Here is a 25,041-nt window from a genome sequence, read left to right as displayed (position 1 = left end):
ACACACACCACAGCTGGCTACAGGCATGACACACACACACACCACAGCTGGCTACAGGCATGACACACACACACCACAGCTGGCTACAGGCATGACACACACACACCACAGCTGGCTACAGGCATGGCACACACACAGGCATGGCACACACACACACACCACAGCTGGCTACAGGCATGGCACACACACCTCCACTGACACTCCCTAACAGAAACATGAATAGGCACACAAAGAATTGGACTTATTTGCACACACACACCCAGCTAAGATGGACTCACAAACATGCAGCCCATGCTGTACACAGAAACACACCCAATATTTTCTTTCACCAAAACTCAAGGATCAAATCAGGTTAACTGTTTATTGACATCACAGGTAGATGCTCCGACAATCATGCAGACACAAACCTTCTGGATAACATAACTGGAGCCTCACACACACAAATCTCAGAAATTATCATTCAAAATTACAGCAATTTATTTGTCAAATAAAAATACTAAAAACTGCTACTATTCCCTCTGATGTTCCAGACACAAGACTGTGGAAAAAGAAAACGTTCATGTGCGTCCGCATGAGTGAACTGCAAACCAAGTCATTACAAATACAGTCTCGTTACAGGAATCAACAACTGTGTGGATAAACAGATCTGAGAGCAGATTGTAGATTGCGTCTATCACAGTATATACCACCACTCCCTCGCCTGCACTGACCTGACATCAGCTGAACCTCTGGTAACTAACTAGCTACCAGCTGCAACCTACAGGGGGTCCAGGTGGGTGATTAGAGAGAAAGTGGAGAGAGGAAGGACGAGGAAAGAGGGAGGACGAGAGAGGAGATGAAGAGTGAGAGACAGAGGAGAGAGAGGGAAGAGCAAGAAAGATGGAAGAGGAGGAAGAGAGAGAGGAGGAGTGATGCTGTTAGTCTATCACGGTTATGAAGAGAATTGGAACAGTGCTCTCTGATTTTGAATGTAAACATGATTAAGTGCATATACACTTACAGGAGGCACTGTGTGTGTGTGTGTGTGTGTGTGTGTGTGTGTGTGTGTATGTGCGCGTGCGAGCGAGCGAGCGAGAGAATGTGAATCATGCATGTTCCTTTGAAAATAATAATTCAAAAAGCCACCTACTTTAGACAATAATAATTCTGGATGAAGCTTACGACTTAATACAAAAAAAATAAAGCAGCAGGTTTTTTAATTATCTGATACATTTTTTACCTGGACAGCTGATTTTCATCTTTGGAGGTTTGAGAGCGTTTACTAAGGTATAAGACCCTCCCTCTCAAACACACACTTCACTACCCTCAGTACACAAGGCAGGTCTATTTTCTAAGTCAGTCAATCAAAGTCAGTCAATCAAACCCACACACACACACAGCAATAGAGGGAGACAGTAAGCTACGAAAGTACAGAATCAAGCTACGCTGAAGTCCTGGTGCACAAACAGCATACAACACACACACACACACACATACACACGCACATACACACCTCATCCCTCTTCTCTCTACTTGTCTTGGCCTTTGTTGTCATGGGAACGGTGCCCCCCCCTCTCCTGGTCCCGCCGGTCACGGCACTCCTGGCACTCTGAGCCTTCGTCGCTCCCTTCGTCCTCCTCCTCATCCTCGTGGATGATCTCCACCTCCAGGCGTCCGATGTAGAGCGCTACCGCACACAGCCAGAAGAGGGCGACGCTGCCCACCACGGCGCAGTGAAGCAGCACAGCGGGCAGAGAGAGGAGCAGAAGTTTCCTCAGAGTGAGCAGGCTGCCCACGTAGGACGCCCCCCCAAACGACACGCACACCCCCCCCAGGATGAAGAAGGCTGGAGGAGGAGGGTGGAAATAAGGAGGTGAGAGAGACAGAGACAGAGAGAGAGACAGAGAGACAGAGAGAGAGAGAGAGAGAGAGAGAGAGAGAGAGAGAGAGAGAGACAGAGAGAGAGAGAGAGAGAGAGAGGAGTCAGATGAGATTGTAAACTGGAACAGTCATATTCCTATCAAGCACCAGAGGGCGCCACTGAAACCAGGCCCAGGTCATCAAACAGTCCTCCAACTCAGTATTCTGACTGTGCTCTGACAGTGATAGAACAGTAAAAAAAACAGTTTTTTTAACAGTATTCTAAGGATGCAGACTTTGGCAAAATTCTAACAGTACTTTAACAGTACTCCAAGAGTACTCTAGTGGTAATCTAGTAGTAAGATAGCATAGTGGCATATGAGCATACTACATGGTACATTTCTCTAGCGGTACTCGTGAGAGAGGAGGAAAAGTTATGAGCTGTAAGACCTTTCACCGGTGGTTCAGACAGACTTACTGTGGTGTTTGATCATCTTTTCTACTGAAACATTCTCACATCTGTCCTCTTGTCTAAGTCTCTCTGGAGACCTAGTATCCACCTCCTATACGTACCGTATCCTGCCTCTCGGCCAACCTCGCTCTGGACGAACGCTATCACCCCAATACCAGTGGCCAGCAGGCCATTACGGAACCATGACAGAAATCCTGAAACAGAGTAGAGAACATAACCAGGGTAGAGAGCATATAACCAAGGTAGAGAACATAGAATCAGGGAAAAGAACATATCAGGGTAGAGAGTATATTGAACCAGAGTAGAGAACAAAAGAGAAAGCATAAAACGGGAACAGGACATAATTTCCCCACACATCAGACACCACACTGATATGAAGATAAGCTGTCATGGGATACCTGTCTCGTGAGATTTCCTCAACATCTGCCCGACGAGAGAAAATAAGCAGAATTGTGATCATCAGGACATAATATTTCATTATAATTATTTGATTTATAGATTTTAGATACAATAAATGTATATAAACCCTACCAAAGCATCTGCCTTGTCTAGTTCTGTGAAGATATACTGCTGTTGCTCCGGTGTCCGACTCTTCCCCCATGGTCCTTTCTCCGCCACCCAGTTCCGCACCGACCCGTGCACTCTCCTCACCGGTAGTCCTCCGAGATATTGCGGGCGGGCTTGTCTGACAACCCTGGCAAACTGGGACAATAACTGCGGTAGCTGCCTTCTCGTATACCAACTTAAGGCAGCCATTGCTCACGAAAACATAACACGACCCCGCAGTGCCCTCTGAACTCCGACACTGAAAACAAAACCAGGAAGAGCATGTCGATGAAGATGTTGAGACCCATTGATTATAGCGCCATCGTGCGTTTCGTATGGAAATAGATAACATAGATAAAATAACGTCAGCCTGATTCTGACTTTATTCTAATTCCATATTTGAAAATAGTTCAATTGGATTGCTGTCTCTTTTGGGTTGAAAAACTCCTCTGAGGCCAAAGCAAGTAAACCCTGCCACTTGTATTAGGAACGTAGAGCCGCATGAGTGCGCTCTTCGACAAGAAAATCCAGCCAAGCAAGATGAATCATAATTTCTAAGGAATTTTGTTTCCTCAGTGTATGTGTGTGGGTGTGTGTCTGCGTGTGGGTATGTGTCTGAGTGGGTGTGTGTACTATGTGTGTGTGTTCACTTATATGAAGTCCCCGGTCCTTTTCCTGCCTGTCCCTGTGTGGGGTGTGTTCCTTTTGTGTCTTGGTCGTCTCCGGGGACAACAACGTCCACAGCCGCCCCACCTGATGACTGGTTAGCGTGAGGAGTATGGTGCGCGTGCTGACAGGGGGGCTTTGAGGAAGGCCGGGCCTTTGATGTGATGAGCAGCTGAACCTCATGTCTCTCTTCCAGTCACGCAAACGCCACAGACCCCTGGACAGAGAGAACACACTCTACATCCTGTCATAAACACACACACACACACCCACATCTCCCTCTGTACACACACTGCATTCACACACAACTCCCTTCCTTAGCAAACCAGCCAACCAAATAAGGCTGCCAACAATACATTTAGCAGACCAGTCAGAAATACTATCAGCCTGCATAACAAATAGTCTTTCTAACAAATAGTGTGCAGTTGGGGTCTGTGTTTTGGTTTCTGCTCTTGCTTGCTGGAATAAGGGGGTGGGAGGGGTAAAGAGAGATGGTATTGTAAATGATATTGTGGGTTTATTCTGGTCTAAGGAACATTTTGTGACGAAGCTGATGTCATCCACCTCCACACTTGTGTGCGTGTGTGTGTGTGTGTGTGTGTGTGAGACAGAAACAAAATGAGGACAGAGGAAAGTGATGCTCAAAAATCAACTTTCATTGACTACCCATTCAGACAAAAATCATGTTTTTGTACAAAAACAGAAAGGTTTTTAATTAAATACTGCAAAGGTTCAGAGACAAAATTAGGCAAACTTTTGATTGTTTATTGTCATTATTTGAGTTGCTATTGTGTCTGAGGAACCATGTCATGTACAGCATACAAGCCTGTCTACCTCAATGCAGTTTGTTTCTAGCATGGCATGGCAATCCATAAAGTGCTTTTTTCTTAGTATTTCTCTACCAGTTCTACACCTACACACACACATACTAAGATGAGAGGACCAGAGACACACACATACACTCTAAGCAAGTCAGTCTTTCCAGGCTGCTACAGTCTGTGCTTGTGACTTTATATGTTTAAGTATAAAGTCACAACATGCTGTCTCAGTCATGTTACCTCAGAGCTGACGAAAGAACCAACAGTTGACGACTGATTGGCCACGGTGCTAGTTTGAACCTGCCCATCACCTGGCCCCACCAACCCAGCTCTACAGTGGACGAGAATTCAGCAGTTTTCAGTTGTAGAACTGGCGCTTTTTTTTACCCAGAACCTGGATGTTCTAGAACAAGCACCTTCCTCTTCTTCTCTCTGCTGTTGGGTTCTGATCTCATCTCTGGTTTCAGACTCAGAAGCGGTTTTAAAAGTCTATTGCAAACTAGAGCCACTTTTCCAACGCATGGTACCGTCTTGACTTGACTCGCTTTTGGTAGGTAGGTACTAGGTAGGTCTGTCTACCTCGTTTTCAACTGCAGATAATACCCCCACTGGTAATCATAGCGACGTCGCACAAAATTCACCTCAGCTCACCTGGAACCTCAATGGAGGTGATACCAAGAAAAAGTACCAGGTACTAGCTACCAGGTTTGCCCGGCAGAAAATCAAAAGAGGCAAGTATAGTCGATTCGAGCCAGTACCATGGAGTGGAAAAGCAATATAGGATATGTTATAACTAACTTACTATGATGCCACTTCCTCTTAGGATGTGCCCTGATGGGAGGGGGTGTGCCTAAATCTGAGCCTATCCTGAGGTCTTGGTTCCGAGCCACTGAGATGTAGTTCCTGATTGAAGGACAGACAACCTGCTACTGCGGTTGCAACATCTGTCTGCTCACAGACAGATGTTGTTAGTTCATTACATTAGAACACAGCTGAATATTAACAAGCCACCCAAACATCAACAGCAAATGATAGTCTGTTCAGTTAGTGTTCTCTGACTTCATCATCTTCATCATCTTCTGTCAAGACACCACCTGAGTTTCTCTTGGCCCCGCTTCCTTCTGTCACCACCCTGACCGATACACTGTGTTGTCTCCGCCCTTATTCACTCGACTGTCCAATGAGATGCAGCGGAATACATCCACACAGCTAAGCTGTGGAGGATCCAGTGTGGACACAGCAAGCGGGTTAAACTGTCTCCCTTTTTAAAAACAGCCGTCCAATAGCAGCAGGCGCAGGCACGTTCACAACGCACTTCAGGGATTGGCTGAGATTTAAGTCTGGTTGCTTTGAGTGACAGGCACTTGAACACCCTTCTGACCAGTTGCTATGGAGATAAAGAGAACAGGACAGAGGACAGGTTAATATTAAAATAAAAGGTTGAAAGAAAATCTAAGAGATATTTGAATGAATTGAATGAAAGGCTTTATGAAATCTATGGCTGCCTTATAGAACAGACGGAACTATAAGAACATGGAACAGGAAGATTAGACAGAACTCTAACTCAAACTATAAAACAACTATATCTTTTTAAAGCTTCCATGCTGCACTCACCCAGACGATACTTCTCCTTGGCGTCTGCCCGCTCCTTGGCATCAAAGTACCAAACTGTGATGGCATAGCTACAGAGCAGAGCAGAGGAGAGAGAAGGATGTTAGACATGGTCAGCTCAGGGTCAGGGCAGGACAGTGTTAATGGTTTCTCCTGGTCTCTCCTGTAGGTCTCTCTCTGGGGTTGAGTTGTTTATTCCTGTCTCTCTGACCCCCTCCACACACACCCTACCCAAGTCCCCCCCCCTCCACACACACCCTACCCCCCAGGGCTTGAGTCTCACAATCTCCCCACTGACTTGTTCAGGAAACACACACTTCCTGTCCTCAACCTTACCTCCTTCCAAGTGTAAAGAGGAGAGGGAAGCAGAGTGGAGCAGAGGAGGAAGTGTTTGTGAGGGAGTAATATCGATTATAGTTAAACCTGCTGTTTAACAGTGTGTGTGCGCATGTACGCATGTGTCCACGATATGAACACATCACTCGGAAGGGTCACTTCCTCCCTCACGCGACCTCTCCGGGGTTTGATCCGACTCATGCATGCCACTGACCACCTCTCCTAGACACCTCCACGACCAGCCTTGACAGCTCCGTGCCTCACCGGGTGGAGAAGGCTGGCTTGACTTCGTGTGGGTTTCTGCGGTCAGACCAGAAGATGAGCAGACGGTCAAACAGCGGTTCGATGTTGGCGACCACACTTTTACCTTCTGGGTATATCTGGAGCAGGCCTCCGTGAACCTGGGAACACACACACGTATGCACACACACACACACACAGCCAAGCACACACAAAATGATTTTAGTATTCCATCTTCTGATGATACACGCTGATGTGGGTTATCAGGTAGGTGTGTGTGTGTGTACCTTGACATCCCAGCCCTTGTTCAGGTAGTATATACAGGTGATGCAGCGCCCGTCTCCGTTAGGATTGTCCACGTGGCGGACATAACCTGTGCCGTTGCCAGGGTAACACGCAACCATGGCCTGAAGAGAGAAAGAGAGAGAGGGAAGGGGGAGACAGGGAGAGAGATAATAATGACTCTGTTTCCTTTCTAATGTAATTGTAATAGCTAATACTAACCCACATTGGCAAACCACTTGACCCTGCACAGTATACCACCTCCACAGTCAGGCTAAATAGCCAGCCAGCCAGTTAGTCAGCAGGTCAGCCAGCCAGCTCGAACAGAAGCAGTCACAGACAGATCAGGAGGGTGGGGACCTCCTAGACCAGAGACCTGCTCTGGTTCTTGTTTTCTGTTCAAGACTCTTCAAATGTGGGCCCTTTAACTCCTCTCATTCACTGTCATAGTCTTGTAAGTGTGTTCCTGAAAGTGCCTTTCATGTTTGTATGTGCCTAGCCAGTGTGTGTGTGTGTGTGTGCGGGCAATGTCTTTCTGCATGGTTGTGTGTGCGCACATGATATCCAAACACATTCAAAGTTTGATTACACAAACTTTTTCAGTTTCACTTAAAAACACCCTCTCTCGCTCTCTCTCATTCTCAAACATACATACATACACGTACACACACACACACCTAAAGACACACAAACACAGTCATTGCTGGTGATCTCAGCTTAAGGCAGTTTTCACTGTTAACAACCATAATTAGCCCCAATTAACATGAACTATATCAGAGCAGAGACGGCACAACCCTAGCCTACAGCAACTGAATGATACTATCCACACACACACCCTCACTCACACATTCGGTCATACTCACGCACACCCATACATACATACACACACACACACACACTCACACACACACACATGCTGTCCTCTATAGACCAGGGTCTGTTAAACTGCATGACACCAGCATGATTCGACACGCTCCGATACTATCACCCTCTCCTCCATCCATTTCTCTGCTGATCTGCCCCCTCTTTGCCAGTCTAAGGGGCAGTGCCCCTGCCTGCCAGTCTGTCAGTGTGCCACCTGCATTCGTTCCCACAGAGATATGCTGGCTGCCACGGTGACAGATCGAGAGAACAATCTGTTCTCTGAGAGCAAAGTTAAATAAATATGGAAAGGGTTATAGTGGTAGCGGGTGGGAGGGAGGGATAGATTGAAAGAGAGAGGGGGGAAATCGAGCTTGAGAAAGTTAGAGTGGGAGAGAGGGATAAGCAGCAGGGAGTTCTCTGTGTGTGTGTGTGTGTGTGTGTGTGTGTGTGTGTGTGTGTGTGTGTGTGTGTGCCACACAAAACCACAGCCTGGCCTTTCTCCTCAGCAAAGCACTGACTCATCCCGTCCTGGATCTCCACAATCCTGAAAAGATGAAGTCATTTCCACCAGAACCTCAACAACAACCTTTCCACTCCTCAATTCAACACCAGTCTGCCTCTGACTCTGCCTCTGCCTCAACAAAAACCAGAGATCCCCACTCTGACCAGGCAGTTTGCTTGTGGTTTTATGGACATGCAATGCATTCATTCCTGTTCATTTCTGTTGTTCTGTGTTTTCAACGTAAGGCAGAAAGCAAAACACACTATCCGTGTGTGTGTTTGTCATGGAGGTGCAGTTTCCTACTAGTGCTACAAATGTATGTCCAGCACAAAGCCAAATCAGCTACACAGTGTGGAAAGGTGAAATCTACCAAACCATTCAGCCCGGTTAATGACATTAAATTACTTCTAAGGGTTGAATTGGGCATTCTACACGGAGCTGATTCATTGCATACATCCTCTATTTATCTACTTGGTGCTCTCATCCTCATTCCAAGTCAATGTACCAGCTGGAGACACAACGCCTCTGTGTGTCGGAGTGCCAGCTAGTTACTTGCACCGCTACACTGCCATTGTACGGGGTTGTTAGCTGCTAGATATATTCTTACGTGATGAGTTGTTAGCTACTAGCTGTTTAATACTCCAAAGGGATTTGATGTTAGCTGCTAGTTAAATATACTCCAAAGGGATTTGATGTTAGCTGCTAGTTAACTATACTCCAAAGGGCTGTGATGTTAGCTGCTATCTAAACTGCGACACGATGCTACTGTAGGTGATGCATGTAATACACTTCTTCTGATAGGGTTGTCTGTGTGTGGGCATGTGTTTGCTTGTGTGTGTGTATGCGTGTCAGGATGTGCGTGTGAGCTTAGTTGCTAGGAGAGAGGCATATGAGGACAGTCTGCAGCAGACATTCATTATGATACGGCTGCCGCATCACTCAAGCAGCTCCAACAATGTCTCTCTCTCTCTCTCTCTCTAGCCCTCTCTTTCTTTATATTCATGTATTTCTCCCTAGCTCTGGAGCTCCTTAATCTCTCTCTCTCTCTCTCTTTCAGACACCAAGTCTCCGCCTTTATCACTCTATACCCTACTCTTACTCTTTTTCCCCTCGCTCTCTCCATCTTTTCCCCACACTCTTCTCTCATCAATCCCCCTCTCTTTTTCTCATACCCTGTCTCTCGTCTTTCCCTACACCTCGATTTCTTCTCCTGTACTTCTTCATTAAGTGTTCTGTCTCCATCTTTCCATCTCCTCCCGGTCTCATCCCTCCAGACTCCCTCCCAGGTCTCTCGCTCCATGTAGGTTACATACTGTACCGATATTTCTCTTCTCTTTTTTCACCAGTGTCCTCGTCTCACCTCTCCTCTTTCACTTTCTCTCTCTCTCTCTCTAGCCTTCCTTCTCTCTCTCCCTCTCTGTTAAAGCCGTTTTGTGCCTACTCAGTGTGTGCCGGACTCCCGGTCCAGAAGACACATCCTATTGCTGTGGTGGCATTATTCTGGCGCCTGCACACACACACGTTTACACGAACACAAACACCAAGTCACTTATACACTCACTAACTCTCTCACACACACACAAATACACACACTGCAGAGCTTCTCTGTATGGTCCTGTTACCAAGGAAACAGCGGGGAAATATTTTGGCAGGCTAGCTAGAGAGAGGATGATAATACATAGGAGAAAGAGAGCATGGAAGAGGGGATGGAAAGAAAGAGAGAGAGAGGGGCAAAAACTAAGGGCAGAGTTGGAAAATGGATAGTGGGAAATAAGAAAAGTAGACTTATAGATTGCAAAGGAGGAACTGGTTTTGCCCTGGTAAAGGGAGGAAGTTTTTACAGATTGTGAAGAAATGTGCAGTGACCTTGCAATTTAGGTGCATCGTCCTCACTTCCTCCTCTTTTCCTACCCTTCCTTTCCTCAACCTCACTTTCCCCCTCCCTCCTCTTCCCCTGCCTCTTTCACCCTTCCTCCATCCTCCCATCTACATCAACCTCTCTCCTATATAGTCATGTCAGGCATAACAGAAACCATCCTTCAGCTATGAGGAAAACGTCCTCAGTCAGGTAAGGTCACAAGAAGATGACATCATCAAACGGGGACGAGAAGGCCCACGGTGCAAAGACCTTTGGTGACTGGTTTTGTTCAGACAATACAGTCTGCTACTCCTCACTACACCGCTCTGAGAGATGGAGGGAGGTCACATGATCGAGGGGGGGAAAGGAGGAAGCGGGAGAGGAATTGCAGGACTGAAGGGGAGATGGTGAGAGGGGGTAGCAGGGGTGGAAGTGTAAAGCCTAAATCTATTCTGATAGCTCTGACCTACACATGCTCTATGCTTAGCCAGGCTAATGCTACATCAGGGAGAATGGAACACATATATATATATATATATATATATATATATATATATATATATATATATATATAATACACACATCTTATATGAAGTTGATAGCTAATATTTGAGCATGAGTGCTGAGTAATCTAGAGACCTGCTGTTGCCGTAAGTGTACTGTGATACATGGAAGAGCGTTGGGCAACAGAGAGAAGTTTACACAACTGTCTAGATGGTTCTATAACCACTAACTGGATTGATGCAGTGTACTAGCGTCTGAACATGGCTCGGGAGTGGGGGGGTGACATAACGGGTCTCAGATAACCCAAACCTGCGTCAAAAGGCCGTCTCTCTTACCAGGCTAGCACACACACACACACACACACACACACCAGACAGCAGGCTAGGCTATGTTCTAGATCACTTCAGGCAGCCTCAGTTCTGTTTCTGTTTTAACAATTGAGGAGGTACAGTAGATCGATGAACTATTTAGTAATGAAGTGTACAGTTAGAGACTCATAGAATCCACAGATAGTCATTCATATGATTCGAAGAGGAACAAAAACACACACCTCCTACATAACTCTACAGGATTATCTAGGCCAACACACACACACACACACACACACACACACCAACGTACACACACACCCTTTTAGCTAAGCTACAAGAATGCCTTGTTTGTGTGTGGGTGAGATAGATAGGGATTGACAGAGTCATCTTCAAAGCTTGAGAGACACTGATGCCAGAAGAGATTGGGTACCTTCCTACCAAGCCCTCCTCCCCATTGTGTGCCTGGGGAAAGACACTGGAGGAGACAGGCACTGGAGGGGACAGGCACTGGAGGGGACAGGCACTGGAGGGGACAGGCACTGGAGGGGACAGGCACTGGAGGGGACAGGCACTGGAGGGGACAGGCACTGGAGGGGACAGGCACTGGAGGGGACAGGCACTGGAGGGGACAGGCACTGGAGGGGACAGGCACTGGAGGGGACAGGCACTGGAGGGGACAGGCACTGGAGGAGACAGGCACTGGAGGGGACAGGCACTGGAGGGGACAGGCACTGGAGGGGACAGGCACTGGAGGGGACAGGCACTGGAGGAGACAGGCACTGGAGGGGACAGGCACTGGAGGGGACAGGCACTGGAGGGGACAGGCACTGGAGGGGACAGGCACTGGAGGAGACAGGCACTGGAGGGGACAGGCACTGGAGGAGACAGGCACTGGAGGGGACAGGCACTGGAGGGGACAGGCACTGGAGGAGACAGGCACTGGAGGAGACAGGCACTGGAGGGGACAGGCACTGGAGGGGACAGGCACTGGAGGGGACAGGACCAACAGAACCAGAACCAGAACTAGGACAGCCATCACTCCTTTCACATCTTACCCAAGCGCATCCAACTCCTTAAGCCTTAGCGGTAGCCTTCACATTCATCTCACCCATTCTCCTCCCAGTTCTCCTACCCCACCAATCCTATTCTCCTCCCCAACACCCCCCATTCTCCTTCCTCCTCCATCTTTAACTCATACCTCCCCCATTCTCCACCGCTCTCCCTAATTACAGCTTACCAGTCTCGCTTCCTCACCTTGGTGCGCCCGTTGATGACACAGTCCCCCAGCTGCCCGTTGGCAGCACTGCGCATGACCGCCTCATCAATGTGCGCCATCAACACCCCGATGGCGCCGCACCCTGGCTCACAGCCCTCCACCCAGGCGATCTGGTCTCCACGGATGTTCCGAGACGGGATGCTCCTCTGGCTGACCAGCTGGCCCCCGCAAAACTTTCCGCTGCTGTTCAGAATCTCAACTTCCTGCAGCACGCGCTCACCAAGCCTCTCCCCCAGGAAGTGGTCTTTGACGCAGATTCCGTAGTACTTCATGCAGGACACGATGTACTGCTGCGCCACGCAATCTGCAGACCAGCCAGGGCCAGCCGGTGATGGCAGGGCCAGGATACCGTTAGCCTTCACAGGGGACGTCTGTGCCGGTAGGGTGGCGGGGCTTACCGGTGTCGCTCTGTGTCCGTTGGGGTAGGGTTTGGTGCAAGGGGAAGTGGCGGTGAGGGAGGATGGCTGGGGGGACGTGTCACGGTTTTGGCAATTATGGTTGCTGTGGTTAATGCCGTTGTCGTTTAAGCTGAGTGGCGCTATGGCCGCCTTGGTTGCTTTGGCAGTTTCTAGGACGCACTGCTTACCTCCTTCTGCTAGCCGTCTACGCTTGAAGTCCTGGGACAACTCCTCAGAATCTGACCCCGCCCTTGTTGTTGACCCCAACGACCCTACACTCCAATTGACCTCAAATGCCGACAGGAAGTCCTGGTTCTCCCCACCTTTCCGTTTCTGGAGCTGTCTTATCCGTTGGTCACTGCTGGCCCTCTTCATCAGGAGCGTGCATATCTCATGCGGTGCTTGGTCCCCGTTCCCCGCGAACCGCGCTCTGCTGCTTTGCGGCTGAGTTAGTCCTTTCGGCGTTTCTGACTCCCCCTTCACCTGCGCGTGGTAGCCTTTGGGCGTTTGCAGCAAAACCCTGCTGCCACTTCCTTCCACCGTGGCAGAGGGAGAGACGCCGTTAAAAGGCAGCAGCCCGGCTTTTGACTGCTTCTTAAGAACATCGACCCCGGGGTAAACGGTTTGAGAGGCCAGACCCGCCAATAACTCCTGGGCCGTGCTGCTCCCCAGCGGAGCCGTGCAGTAACCGTTAAGTCCCATGTTGGCCTGGAAAACGTGAGGATCTGCTGTTCCGAGAACGAGTCCGCTAGTCTCTCTCTGCTGCGCGGCGACAATACTAACAGCTCCGTGGACAGTGATGGGATTTAAAAGGTCCGACTGTTCCAAGCTCTCCATCTCATATCGTCGGGGGCTGGGTGCGCACGTAGCTCACGTCCTCGCCTCATTCTCTACCAGGGCCACTGCACGAGAGAGTGTGTGCAGCCCAACTGCTGTCTGTGAGAGAGAGGCGCGTAGTCACAGCATCGCAAAGTTTCATTTTGAAAAGAATTATCTCTTGCGTCGCCCGTCTGTCATCCTTAATATAGTATTACATTGTTACTTGTTCGTCTTTAAATTACAAGATGAATTGATCGTCAAACTTGAGGTTTCTGAAAACAAATGAAAAAGAACACTGAATATGATTTGTTTAAAAGCTCTATTGGTCTACCACTAGGGCTACTAAATATTAATTATAACATAACATAAGCAAGCTTTATCTGCCATGTCGGCTACTAATATTAAGTATACCAGACTTGTATGTAACATTTTGAGAATGTAGACTAACCATCTCCAAGTTGTCATGAGTGTGCTGTTCAATCAACATATAGGCTAAAGGTCATAGGCTACACCCAATTTGTTAGGTAGGCCATTATAATAATGTTTTTGCGGAAACCTAGATGGGGTATTTGCAACAACAAAAAACGCAAACAGTTCTTAAATCCCAATTTGTGATCAAATAATCTATTTTGTTGATTTATTACCTAGGCCTAAATATTAAAATAATGAAGGGTAAACGCGCTGAACTGAATTAACCTCAGAAAATCCGTTAGTATCCACGCATTGTCAATGAACTCGTCCTACAACCTTCTCATTTAGATATCCACGTGTTTATTCCCTGTAACATAAAACTAATAGGCTACATTGTTGTCTGTTAAAAAATATTCATGGGAACCTAGAGTTTACGTTACATGATATGTAAGGGGTAATAGTGGGCTAAAATAAAGATATAGGCTTGTCTGTTATGGAATTGCTTACCTATCAGTAACGCAAAGCTACAGTTGCGTACGTGACCGGCGTGGTGTAGACCTCAGTTGTTTCCGGGATTATCTGTTAGTGCCTGCTCCTTCTGAGCTCTCACCGATCGTAAAAAAACAAACACGTCGTCCAATTTGTGTAGCTTGAATTTTGTTTGTGAGGCTGATACCGAAAATGGAGAACCGTTTTGGTACGCCAGGTTCCCCTCGATATCCAAAAGTAGCCCACTGTTTTTCCCCCCGTGAGCGCTGAGAACTCTCCCCGCCCCTCTCTCTCTCTCTCTCTCTCTCTCTCTCTCTCTCTCTCTCTCTCTCTCTCTCTCTCTCTCTCTCTCTCTCTTTCTCCCTCGTTCTCCCTCTCTCTACCTCTCTCTCTCCTCCTCTCTCCCCTCCTCTCTCTCTTCTCCTCTCTCGCTTTCTCTCTCTCCGTTCTAGCTCTGCTGCCAGTTCCACGTGCACACAAACATGTCATTGGCCTGTAGCAGGACAACATGACCTACAAATACAGATACATCTTTGAGTATGTTGATCATTCACTTCCGCTTTTTGTTTAATATAATTTTACTCTGTGGAAGCCAAAGTTAAGCCAAATACTACATCTATCAATCTATCTTTTTGTCTGTCTGTCTGTCTGAACCCAGAAATTAGAGTGTATCTTTAATCTGTGTGTGTCAGGAGGAAGCAGCAGGACATGAGGTCACGTGACCCCCCAGGAAGCCGCTGGAAGTGAGGTCACGTGACCCCTCGGAGCCTGATGGATTATGGCCTTGCCTCGTGGGATTAGGCGGTCAGACGGTGTTGCCACAGATCAGCATGCCATGCTCATCTGCTCGCCGCTCACCAGAACGTTAGTGGACGATCATCGAGATCCCTGCTCCTTCTGTCCTCAGCTGGCACCCACAGGCAGGCTATGTGTGGGCTGGGTAATACACACACACACACACTAGACTGAGAGATACAAAGGTATAGAAAGACGGGGACAGAGGGAGTGGGAGAGAGATATGGCGTGCTTAAGGGCAGAGGGCAAATAACGCAAACTTTGAACTGATTGTGTAACCCTGCAGGCTAGACAGCCTGGATCAACCCATATGTGATACCACAGGTTCACTAGTTTATTGACAGGGTGAGCCATCTATAATGTGTATCTGACCTCAGTAGTACAGAGAGGTTAAGTTCCATCTCTCTCTCTCACACACACACACAGACACCCACACACACAATGTGTGTAATTTCTCCTTCAGACAACATATTCGAACAACAGAACAGCTGAGACCTACAATGCTGAGTAAATCCTAAAATGCGAAGTCATCTGCTCGTCAGACTCGTGGAGCTGACTCGCTGTCTGACTGGACGGGACACTGGCAGGTGAGAGGTTTTATATATGTGTTTATTTGAAAAGGGACAGTGTACATTGATAAACATGTAAATGCACCAGAATTAGCGGTTAGCTAGTTTTCATCCATTGTCCCTTGGCAGGGCATGACAGAGAAGGCAGGCAGTTTTACAGGCAGTTGGTAAACAAGACTGGACTTTCCACTGACAACACAAGTCTGATCTGTTAAACTTCTGTCAAGAACCCTCTGAAAGATAATGGTCCATAGAAAGGTCTGGAAGGTTCCATAGAGAACCCTTGTCCACTCTCCAAGGTTCAAGCGGAAACTTTCTTCCTGAAACCTTCTAGATCCCTGATTAAAATATTTTATACAGTTGGCTCTTCTATAGGTAAAAGTGGTTCTAAAACTTCTCCCTTTGGTATAAAGAGCTTACACCAACACTGGCCCTCTCAGCTCAAACAATCACTCTGACTTTCACCCCCTCCAGGGACAGCAGTTTTGATTAAATGTCACAATTATTCGTTATTCACCACTCTATCATTTACATGACCTCAATGTCACATCACAGAACATGATCCACAAGGTACTTCACTGCACTTTGATGGAGTAAAGTGCTCCCGACCATTATAACCGTACTCTGAAGGTCCCCCTCATTCATTGCTATGATGGTAGCCTTGGTTGGGGAAATATGATGGATGGGTTTTGCAGGGTGTGCAGGGGACGTGTGGAGGGGTATGTACCCAGCAGTGTGCCACCTGCAGTCCCTGGCACAGGGCCCTGCCCCCCTGACTGTACCCATCAGCATCTGCATTGTGTGGAGGGTTGGAGTAGGAGTCCTTATAGAAGGATTGGGAGTGGGAGTGGTGCAGGTACACACATGGACACACACCTCCGCACACACACACACACAGACACAGATCAGATCGTTTTCTTGCATTATGGTGTTGTGGTGTGTTTTGCAGTGATGTATGGTGTTGCAGTGTGTTAGGTAAGGTTGTGGTGTGATTTGTAGTATTGTGAAGTGTAGGGTTGCAGAGTGTTAGTATGTGGTGTGTTTTGGAGTGTTGTTGTGATTACACAACAGTGTTATACTTGCAATGTACAGTATGTGTGTAACTATGAATGACGTCAACATGTTTGTCCACTGACTTTAATCTGCTCTATTCTGAATCCTGGGACATGCTGAGGGTAGCCAAGGTGGGTAGCTGGAAAACCAAAGAGAAGGCTACCTGGTTGGCCGATTAACTGAATAGCTGACTGACTGGCTACCTGGCAGACTGGCAGGCCTGCTGAGTGATTGGTTAAATGACTGGCTGGCATGCAGGCTGAATAGCTGAGTGGTTGACTTGGCACTGGCAGTTTTGGTTGGGTATGCGTGACAACGCACACATGCAGGTCACACCAGATGACTGGTGTATAAATAGACTGAGACTGGGTGGTGGGCACAGTGTTTTTACTCAGAAGGGAGGGGTAGGAGGAGAGGAGAGAGAGAGAGAGAGAGAGAGAGATGCAGGGGGAATGAAAGAGAGCTAAGTGAGAGAGAGAGGGGAATAATTATGAGCGATGGAGTGTGTATGAATGACGGAGGAATGAGGGAGGAGAAGGGAGAAGGAGGGGGGGTGAAAGGAGAAGAGCGGTGTGCTAGCTCAGAGATAGCCCTTCCTAGTATAGCTTGGTGTGATATAAAAAGAAACACCAGAGGAAATAATCCAAGATGGCGGTTCAGTAAGATCTCCTACACCCCAGCAGAGTATGGTTCATTATCAAATTGAGATTTCCATGAGAGAGAAAGGTGAAAGTGTAAGGGCAGTACTATCTACAGCAGTCGGAAAGCATGTCCAGATATAGCTTCTACCTCTTGTCTGTGGTCCTGAGGCGCAGGGATAGGCCCTCAACCATGGGCTGAGGGCTCCTTTGGATTCTGCAACGCTGGTGGATTGTGCAAAGCTGCTGGCTTTGCTTGTCTGATGATCTCTGTCGCCACCTGGTGGCAGTTTACTGTAACTGTATGTTGCATGCAGCACGGCATTGTTGTCCACTAGGTGGCAGGAGACAGCAAATCAGTGATTTACTGTGTGTGTGGGTATGTGTGGGTGTGTGTGTGTGTGTGTTTACATGGATTGAAGTCTATGTGTGTGTGTGCATTGATGTTTGTGTCTGTATGTGTGTTTATATGTGTATGTCCACCAGTGTGTGTGTCAGAAGCAAACATCCAACATGAGGCAGGGAGCATGCAGGCTATCAAACCCCCTCAGTAACATCCAGACATCACGGAGGTAACAGGCGTGTAGCAGGGGAACTGGACCCAAACGCAGGAGAGGCAGGAAGACAGGATCACAGAACTGCAAGAATGCCAAAACACAAAATCAGGTAGAGGCAACATCAGGGAACATGTAGAGGCAGGAATACAAAATAACCAACTCCTCACAATTAGGAACACCACCAGAAAGACTACTAACATAGGCAGGGTAGCACAGACCAACGAGACTGACAATGAGACAAAGGCTGACAAGGGAAGCAAACATATATTCACAGGGGAGATCCCTGTGATGAGATGGTGATGAGTCACAGGTGTGTAGGGATCTGAGGGTGATAGACAAAACACACCCACAACACAGACCAACACAGAGAATGACAAGGAAACAGTAGAGAAACACTAGGGAAAACACTAGAGACACTGGTGCATAGCTGTGGCCATGACAAGCTGCCATGAGCAAGGGTGGGAACAGCACAGAAATCGTCCAACATGTACCGGACATGAGTGTGTGTGTGTGTGTGTGTGTCTGTGCAGAATTTATGTGACCCCTTTAATGGGACAAGGCTCTATGAGCTTGAAGTGAGACAAATGCCTGAACTAGGCTTCGCTCAGATGTCTGAACCATGACATCACTGTTCATAACCCACACTGGTGTGTTCCACACACCTGATCAGGTAGTCAGATGGCTGAGCGGTGAGGGAGTTGGGCTAGTAATCTGAAGGTTGCCAGTTCGATTCCCAGCCGTGCCAAATTACGTTGTGTCCTTGGGCAAGGCACTTCACCCTACTTGCCTCGGGGGAATGTCCCCGTACTTACTATAAGTCGCTCTGGATAATAAGAGCGTCTGCTAAATGACTAAATGTAAATGTAAATGATCAACCATGGGTTGATCGGGCTACGGGCCAGCCAATGCCAGCACACATAACCTCAAACACAACCGGTCACACAGAGGAAACAATTTCAGCACAAGGCCGTGTGCCTATTTGTGTGTGTGTGTATGTCTGGGTCACACATGTTAAACTGGGTGTTGTGTAACCCTGTTGTTATAATAATATCAAAGCTTTCCTGCAGGAGCAGTAAGGATCATCTGACAGGAGATAGTCAACCTCTCAGAATCACACTAGAGCGTTCTGATGTAAGTCACAGAACATTGTATCTACTAAAGGTAATATTTGGATTATGATGTCCAATAGACATCTCCTCAAGGGCAAGCATGTGTGTGAGAGAGAGTGTGTGTGTGTGTGTGTGTGTGTGAGAGAGCATGTGTTTGTGTGTGTGAGAGTGTGTGTGTGGTCACACAGCTCTGTTACAGGACGGACAATTCCAGCAACAAGTGGTCAATGTGTGTACACGGTGTTCTTTGGAGTATGGGTGTGCATGTGTGCGGGTTTTGTTACATAACCTGCTATTATAGCTGCTGTGGCAAAACAGCTTCAACAAAGAACAATTATTCTCCACCCATGTCTGGTTGGCGAATGCAATGTCCTTCATGTCCTCTGTGTGGACTGTACCTGCTCACTGATGTAATAAGAAGCAGGAAATAAACTAAGGGCAAGGGGGGGGGGGGGGGGTTGTCCTGGAAACTCAGGCTCTAGTTCTCTCTACCAGAGCTGACAGAGACTTATTCTGACAACTTAGAAGAAGAGAGCAGTCTGTGCATGTGATGGGATCAAAAGCCAAGTCTGATGCCACTAGAGATGGAATGACCAAGCCAACCTTTCACCAGCCCAAGTCAACTCCACCAGAATGGTACCTTGCCGTAACCCTCCTCATTTGCATCTGTCAGCACCAATGATTCATGTACCAGACACACTACCTGTCTGTCTGTGTGCCTGTCTGCGTGCCTGCCTGCCTGCCTGCCTGCCTGTCTGTCTGTCTGTAGGGGTAGTCAGGAGGTCTAAGACTTAAATTTAATTTAATTTCCATCAACCTCTCCCTCCCCCCTGTCCCCCCTCCTCCCCTTACCCCCATACCAGGGATGAAGGGCTAATAAACTCATTTATTCACAATCTCTTGGTTGGCTTGCTCGCTAGCCCTTCCTTAGATACTCTTCTTAGAAGGATTGTTCAAGATGAGACTTGTGAGTCAGATTGGAGACAAAGATTTTTACTCCTTCCCTTCTGAGAACCCTGACAAAGAACTTAACCTCAGTTTCACTGAAACACTGATCATTCACAGAAATTTGAATGACCACCGGAAATGTCTGAAGAGAGATTGTATTTGCACCGGAAGTGGATTTTGTTTGTCATTAAGGACATATTGTTCCCATGGAATTCTGGTTCTGATTTCTAATAACTTTTAGCTCTTGATTGCCCTTCTCCTGTATTCTCCCCTTCTATTCTACATCTTTTCCCTTATTTTCTGTCCCTTGGCTACATGGTCCAGTAATCCACTTCCTGTAGGTACTAATACCCTAGGCGTGGGGCATTAGCACCTAGCCTGGCCTGACAAAGAGGACGACACAGAAAGAGAGAGAGGGAGAGAGAGGGTGGGGGGGTGAGTAGGAGGGAGAGGGATAGAGAGAGATAGAGGGAAGGTATGGGACAGATTAAGAGAGTGAGAGAGAGGGAGGGAGGCCTGGCTCCTAGACTGTAGTCATTTTACTTCCAGTGGCCCAGGTTTATGCTGGCCTGATCCCTGGCCTCACTGCTTTCTCTCTCTCTCTCTCTCTCTCTCTCTCTCTCTCTCTCTCTCTCTCTCTCTCTCTCTCTCTCTCTCTCTCTCTCTCTCTCTCTCTCTCTCTCTCTCTCTCTCTCTCTCTCTCTCTCCTCTTCTCATTTTTATCTCTCTCTACCTTGATCTCTGTCTGCTCCTTTCTGTATCCTCAGCAGTACAAGCCAAACAGCAGATCAGGGGGGTACAGTATAGGCAGGCTATTCAAACCAGGCTAGGTCTGGGAAAGAGAGGAATGGAGAGAGGGGAGGAGAGGAGGAAAGGAAGAATGAAGTTAGACACAGAGGGAGGATGGGAGAGAGAGAGGGAGGGAGGAGAGAGGAAGGTGGAGGAGGGAGGGGAAGGGAAGCTGAGCTTGTGTAAGATAGGGCGAACAGGGGGTCAAGGGAGGAGGGAAAGATGGAGGTAAGTGCTGAATGGAGAGGAGGCCTCTGAGCGGGCCTCTGGGGGCGGGGGGTGAGGTCACAGCAGAGGTCAGACAGTCTAATCTCCCCTGTGTGGGAGAAACCCTGGGGCAAATACACACACAAACAGATGCGCACACGCGTGCACGCACACACACACATGCATGTCCACACACTGTCACATGCGCACCTGAGAGGTATGAAGAGGGGAGGAGGCTGGAGAGGAGGCAGGGTTGTTCATCGCTCCATGTTTTTATGTGTGCATTATTGATCAGTCTCTGGTGACATTATCCGACCTTGGAGCAGAACTTCCTCCCTTCTGGGAATGACAATCCCTGTTGCCATAGTGGCTGTTAGCCATGACCAGAGGGGACATTATAGCTCAGGCTGTTGTTGTTATAGTCGAAGTTGTTGCTGTGGATCACCTCCCAAAGCAAATAAAGGCTTTCCCTGTCGGTCAGCCAGCCCGCAGGAGAGTCCTCCCTCTCTCTCTCTCTCTCTCTCTCTCTCTGTCTCTCTCTCTCTCTCTCTCTCTCTTTCTGTCTCTCATCTATCCCTCTTTCCTCTCTCTATCTCTCATACAGAGAGAAGGTATGAAAGAAGCTGGGGATCACTCAGAAATTCAGAAACAAGATCTCAACAGAACCAGAGTACTGTTCCCTCTCTATGCTCTCTCTCTTCTCTCCATCTCCTTTCTCTCTTTCTCCTCTCTCATTTCTTGCTTCTCTGCTCTATTTCTCTTCTGTCCACTCTCTCCAGTGTCCATGATATGCCCTCTCTCTCCTCAACACACAGGCCAGAGGTGCAGGAGAGCAGGCATAGCTGTTTACAGTACTTAGCTCTAACTGCAGATGTGTGTTTATGGCCTGTGACCGAGAGCACCATGTTCCTCTGGCCCTGAGGACGTCTGTCAGGGAGAAGGAATGTGTGGAAGCAGGAAAGACGGGAGCACAAGCCAGGGAACGTCCACTTCCACAGCAAACCACCGAGAAAGAAAGAGGGATGAAAGGAGAGAAAGGGGGAGGAAGATGAGAGATGTGGGGGGAGTGGAAACAAGGGAGAAGTAGAGATGGAGAGAGGGAGGAAGTGAAAGATAGGGGAGTATGAGAGAAAACAAAAGGAGGGTGGACAAGCAAAGATCAGAGTGGAGGTTTTGTGCGAGGCAAACAGACGTTCTGAAGAACATAATGTTCAGGAGGTCACACAGCCGAGAACAGTAGTTATGTTGATGGCAGGAGAACAAAAAGAGGGAGATTCACAGTACGAGATTAAGAGAGGATAGTAAGGGAAAGACAGAGAGAGAGAGAGAGAGAGAGAGAGAGAGAGAGGAAAGAGGAGAGAGAGAGAGAGAGAGAGAGAGAGAGAGAGAGAGAGAGAGAGAGAGAGAGAGAGAGAGAGAGAGAGAGAGAGAGAGAGAGAGAGAGCGAGAGGAGAGAGCGAGAGAGAGAGAGAGAGAGAGAGAGAGAGAGAGAGAGAGAGAGAGAGAGAGAGAGAGAGAGAGAGGTGGACAAGAATGTGAATGAATGCCATGTTTTGACATCCAGATGTAATTGCTCTTCTGGGCATTGATTGAAAATCCAGTGTGCAAGTGCATGTGTGTGTGTGTGTGTGTGTGTGTGTGTGTGTGTGTTAGAGAGAAGGGATATAGGAGGCACGCCAACTATGTGACAAACCCAACAGTCTTCATCAAACCAGGATTCAGCCACCTGTCACATTTCCTGAAAGGCCTCAAGGACTTGATCTCGATACCTGTGTGTGTGTTGTTCGTATGTGTAAATGTGTTTGTGTGAGTCTTTTAACATTGTATGATACAGTGGCACAGTCGTTAACATTGAGGTTTACAGGAATGTTTGTTGTCCAGTGATGTGGATCTATTTAGGGCGTACTTGGACAACATACCACTGATATTGTTCAGTTGCCTGTGTCGGCCAATCACCTTGGAACTCTGCTCTCTGCATAACTACTTTGTTCTTGGTTTCCTCAATAAAAGCAAAAATGTTGTGTCATCGCCCTGAACTCCCGATCCTTTGATGGGGTATGAACAGGTATGGGTTTAGGCAAACACACACACCTTCAGTTTCATAGAGAGAGAGGGGGGGGGGGGGGGCGAGCTGAAGGGGGTCTGTTGTTTCCACCTCTCTCAGTTCTGCAAATATCTGGCTTGTATTTTCTGTCTTTTTCTCTCTTTTTCTCACTTTCAGTGCAGCTGATCCTATGAATTACATGCTTCTGACAACAAGCTTGCATCCCCTTGTGGCCCCCCTACATGTAGAGTCTGAATAATTATAAACTACAAACGATATAAACAACATAATCTTCCTGTTAATGCCTGCAATGCAGTGAAGAACTATGACAACAATAATGTTTAATGTAACTGGCCCCTCTAACAGTACACCTGGGCCCAGCTTGACCCCTCCCCTCCCCCTGGTGAAATGGTGAAGAACCTCCTCTGCTGATGCTGTCCAGACTGTGTCTAATGGGAAGGTGGTTTAACAATGGATTGCATTTATTATTTAAAAAAAAGAAAGAATTTGGGGAGTTATTTGTGTGTGTGTTGGTTGAAGTGGTGCAATCTTTGAAGTTCCTGTATTTTAATAGCAAAACCATGGCTACTTAGAATTTTCTCTTGCATGGGCAAGGTTGTGGGTAGGGTTAGATTCACTGATTCACTGTCATTTTTAGCTGTCTTTTAGAAAAACATCAGTTTTAAAAAGATTTTAAAACTGGCATTGATTGAAAATCCAGTGTGCAAGTGCGTGTGTGTGTGTGTGTGTGTGTGTGTGTGTGTGTGTGTTAGAGAGAAGGGATATAGGAGGCACGCCAACTATGTGACAAACCCAACAGTCTTCATCAAACCAGGATTCAGCCACCTGTCACATTTCCTGAAAGGCCTCAAGGACTTGATCTCGATACCTGTGTGTGTGTTGTTCGTATGTGTAAATGTGTTTGTGTGAGTCTTTTAACATTGTATGATACAGTGGCACAGACGTTAACATTGAGGTTTACAGGAATGTTTGTTGTCCAGTGATGTGGATCTATTTAGGGCGTACTTGGACAACATACCACTGATATTGTTCAGTTGCCTGTGTCGGCCAATCACCTTGGAACTCTGCTCTCTGCATAACTACTTTGTTCTTGGTTTCCTCAATAAAAGCAAAAATGTTGTGTCATCGCCCTGAACTCCCGATCCTTTGATGGGGTATGAACAGGTATGGGTTTAGGCAAACACACACACCTTCAGTTTCATAGAGAGAGAGGGGAGGGGGGGCGAGCTGAATTGGGTCTGTTGTTTCCACCTCTCTCAGCTCTGCAAATATCTGGCTTGTATTTTCTGTCTTTTTCTCTCTTTTTCTCACTTTCAGTGCAGCTGATCCTATGAATTACATGCTTCTGACAACAAGCTTGCATCCCCTTGTGGCCCCCCTACATGTAGAGTCTGAATAATTATAAACTACAAACGATATAAACAACATAATCTTCCTGTTAATGCCTGCAATGCAGTGAAGAACTATGACAACAATAATGTTTAATGTAACTGGCCCCTCTAACAGTACACCTGGGCCCAGCTTGCCCCCTCCCCTCCCCCTGGTGAAATGGTGAAGAACCTCCCCTGCTGATGCTGTCCAGACTGTGTCTAATGGGAAGGTGGTTTAACAATGGATTGCATTTATTATTTAAAAAAAAGAAAGAATTTTGGGAGTTATTTGTGTGTGTGTTGGTTGAAGTGGTGCAATCTTTGAAGTTCCTGTATTTTAATAGCAAAACCATGGCTACTTAGAATTTACTCTTGCATGGGCAAGGTTGTGGGTAGGGTTAGATTCACTGATTCACTATATTTTTTAGCTGTCTTTTAGAAAAGCAACAACAACAAACAACAACAAACTCGCCTCCCATTCAGCTGAACTGAACCCCCATCAGTCCTCCTCGCCTCTCATTCAGCTGAACTGAACCCCCATCAGTCCTCCTCGCCTCCCATTCAGCTGAACTGAACCCCCATCAGTCCTCCTCGCCTCTCATTCAGCTGAACTGAACCCCCATCAGTCCTCCTCGCCTCTCATTCAGCTGAACTGCTTTTCCTTCTTGCTTTCCCATGCTCTGCTTTCTCAGAAGAGTG

General features: G+C 47.4%; 2 protein-coding genes across 5 annotated transcripts; both read right to left on the bottom strand.

The window, feature by feature from the left end:
* Positions 1-1,502: 1,502 nt before the first annotated feature.
* On the bottom strand, positions 1,503-3,126 carry tmem160 (transmembrane protein 160). Its single transcript, XM_062472391.1, has 4 exons — positions 2,843-3,126; positions 2,710-2,734; positions 2,413-2,505; positions 1,503-1,825 (listed from the first exon to the last, which is right to left on the bottom strand). Exons 1-4 carry the CDS (start codon positions 3,065-3,067, stop codon positions 1,509-1,511), a joined length of 660 nt encoding a protein of 219 aa, XP_062328375.1. The 5' UTR covers positions 3,068-3,126; the 3' UTR covers positions 1,503-1,508.
* A 1,085-nt stretch (positions 3,127-4,211) lies between these two features.
* LOC134028685 (prolyl hydroxylase EGLN2-like) lies at positions 4,212-14,548 on the bottom strand. Of its 4 annotated transcripts, none has more exons than XR_009931567.1 (6): positions 14,261-14,548; positions 12,104-13,614; positions 6,816-6,935; positions 6,503-6,689; positions 5,956-6,023; positions 4,212-5,728 (listed from the first exon to the last, which is right to left on the bottom strand). XR_009931567.1 is itself a non-coding variant. In XM_062472388.1 (6 exons), the coding sequence occupies exons 2-6, from the start codon at positions 13,358-13,360 to the stop codon at positions 5,676-5,678; spliced, it is 1,635 nt and encodes a 544-aa protein (XP_062328372.1). In that variant the 5' UTR covers positions 13,361-13,614; positions 14,261-14,546; the 3' UTR covers positions 4,212-5,675. The 4 variants fall into 4 exon arrangements, 3 of the variants coding, with proteins under 3 accessions (XP_062328372.1, XP_062328373.1, XP_062328374.1); XM_062472388.1 differs by having other exon boundaries at positions 6,553-6,689; positions 14,261-14,546; XM_062472389.1 differs by having other exon boundaries at positions 6,553-6,689; positions 12,104-13,459; positions 14,261-14,546.
* Between the last annotated feature and the right edge of the window lie 10,493 nt (positions 14,549-25,041).

Source organism: Osmerus eperlanus, chromosome 11, assembly GCF_963692335.1.
Source record: "Osmerus eperlanus chromosome 11, fOsmEpe2.1, whole genome shotgun sequence".
Lineage (NCBI taxonomy): Eukaryota > Metazoa > Chordata > Actinopteri > Osmeriformes > Osmeridae > Osmerus > Osmerus eperlanus.
This window is presented reverse-complemented; position numbering and strand designations above follow the sequence as displayed.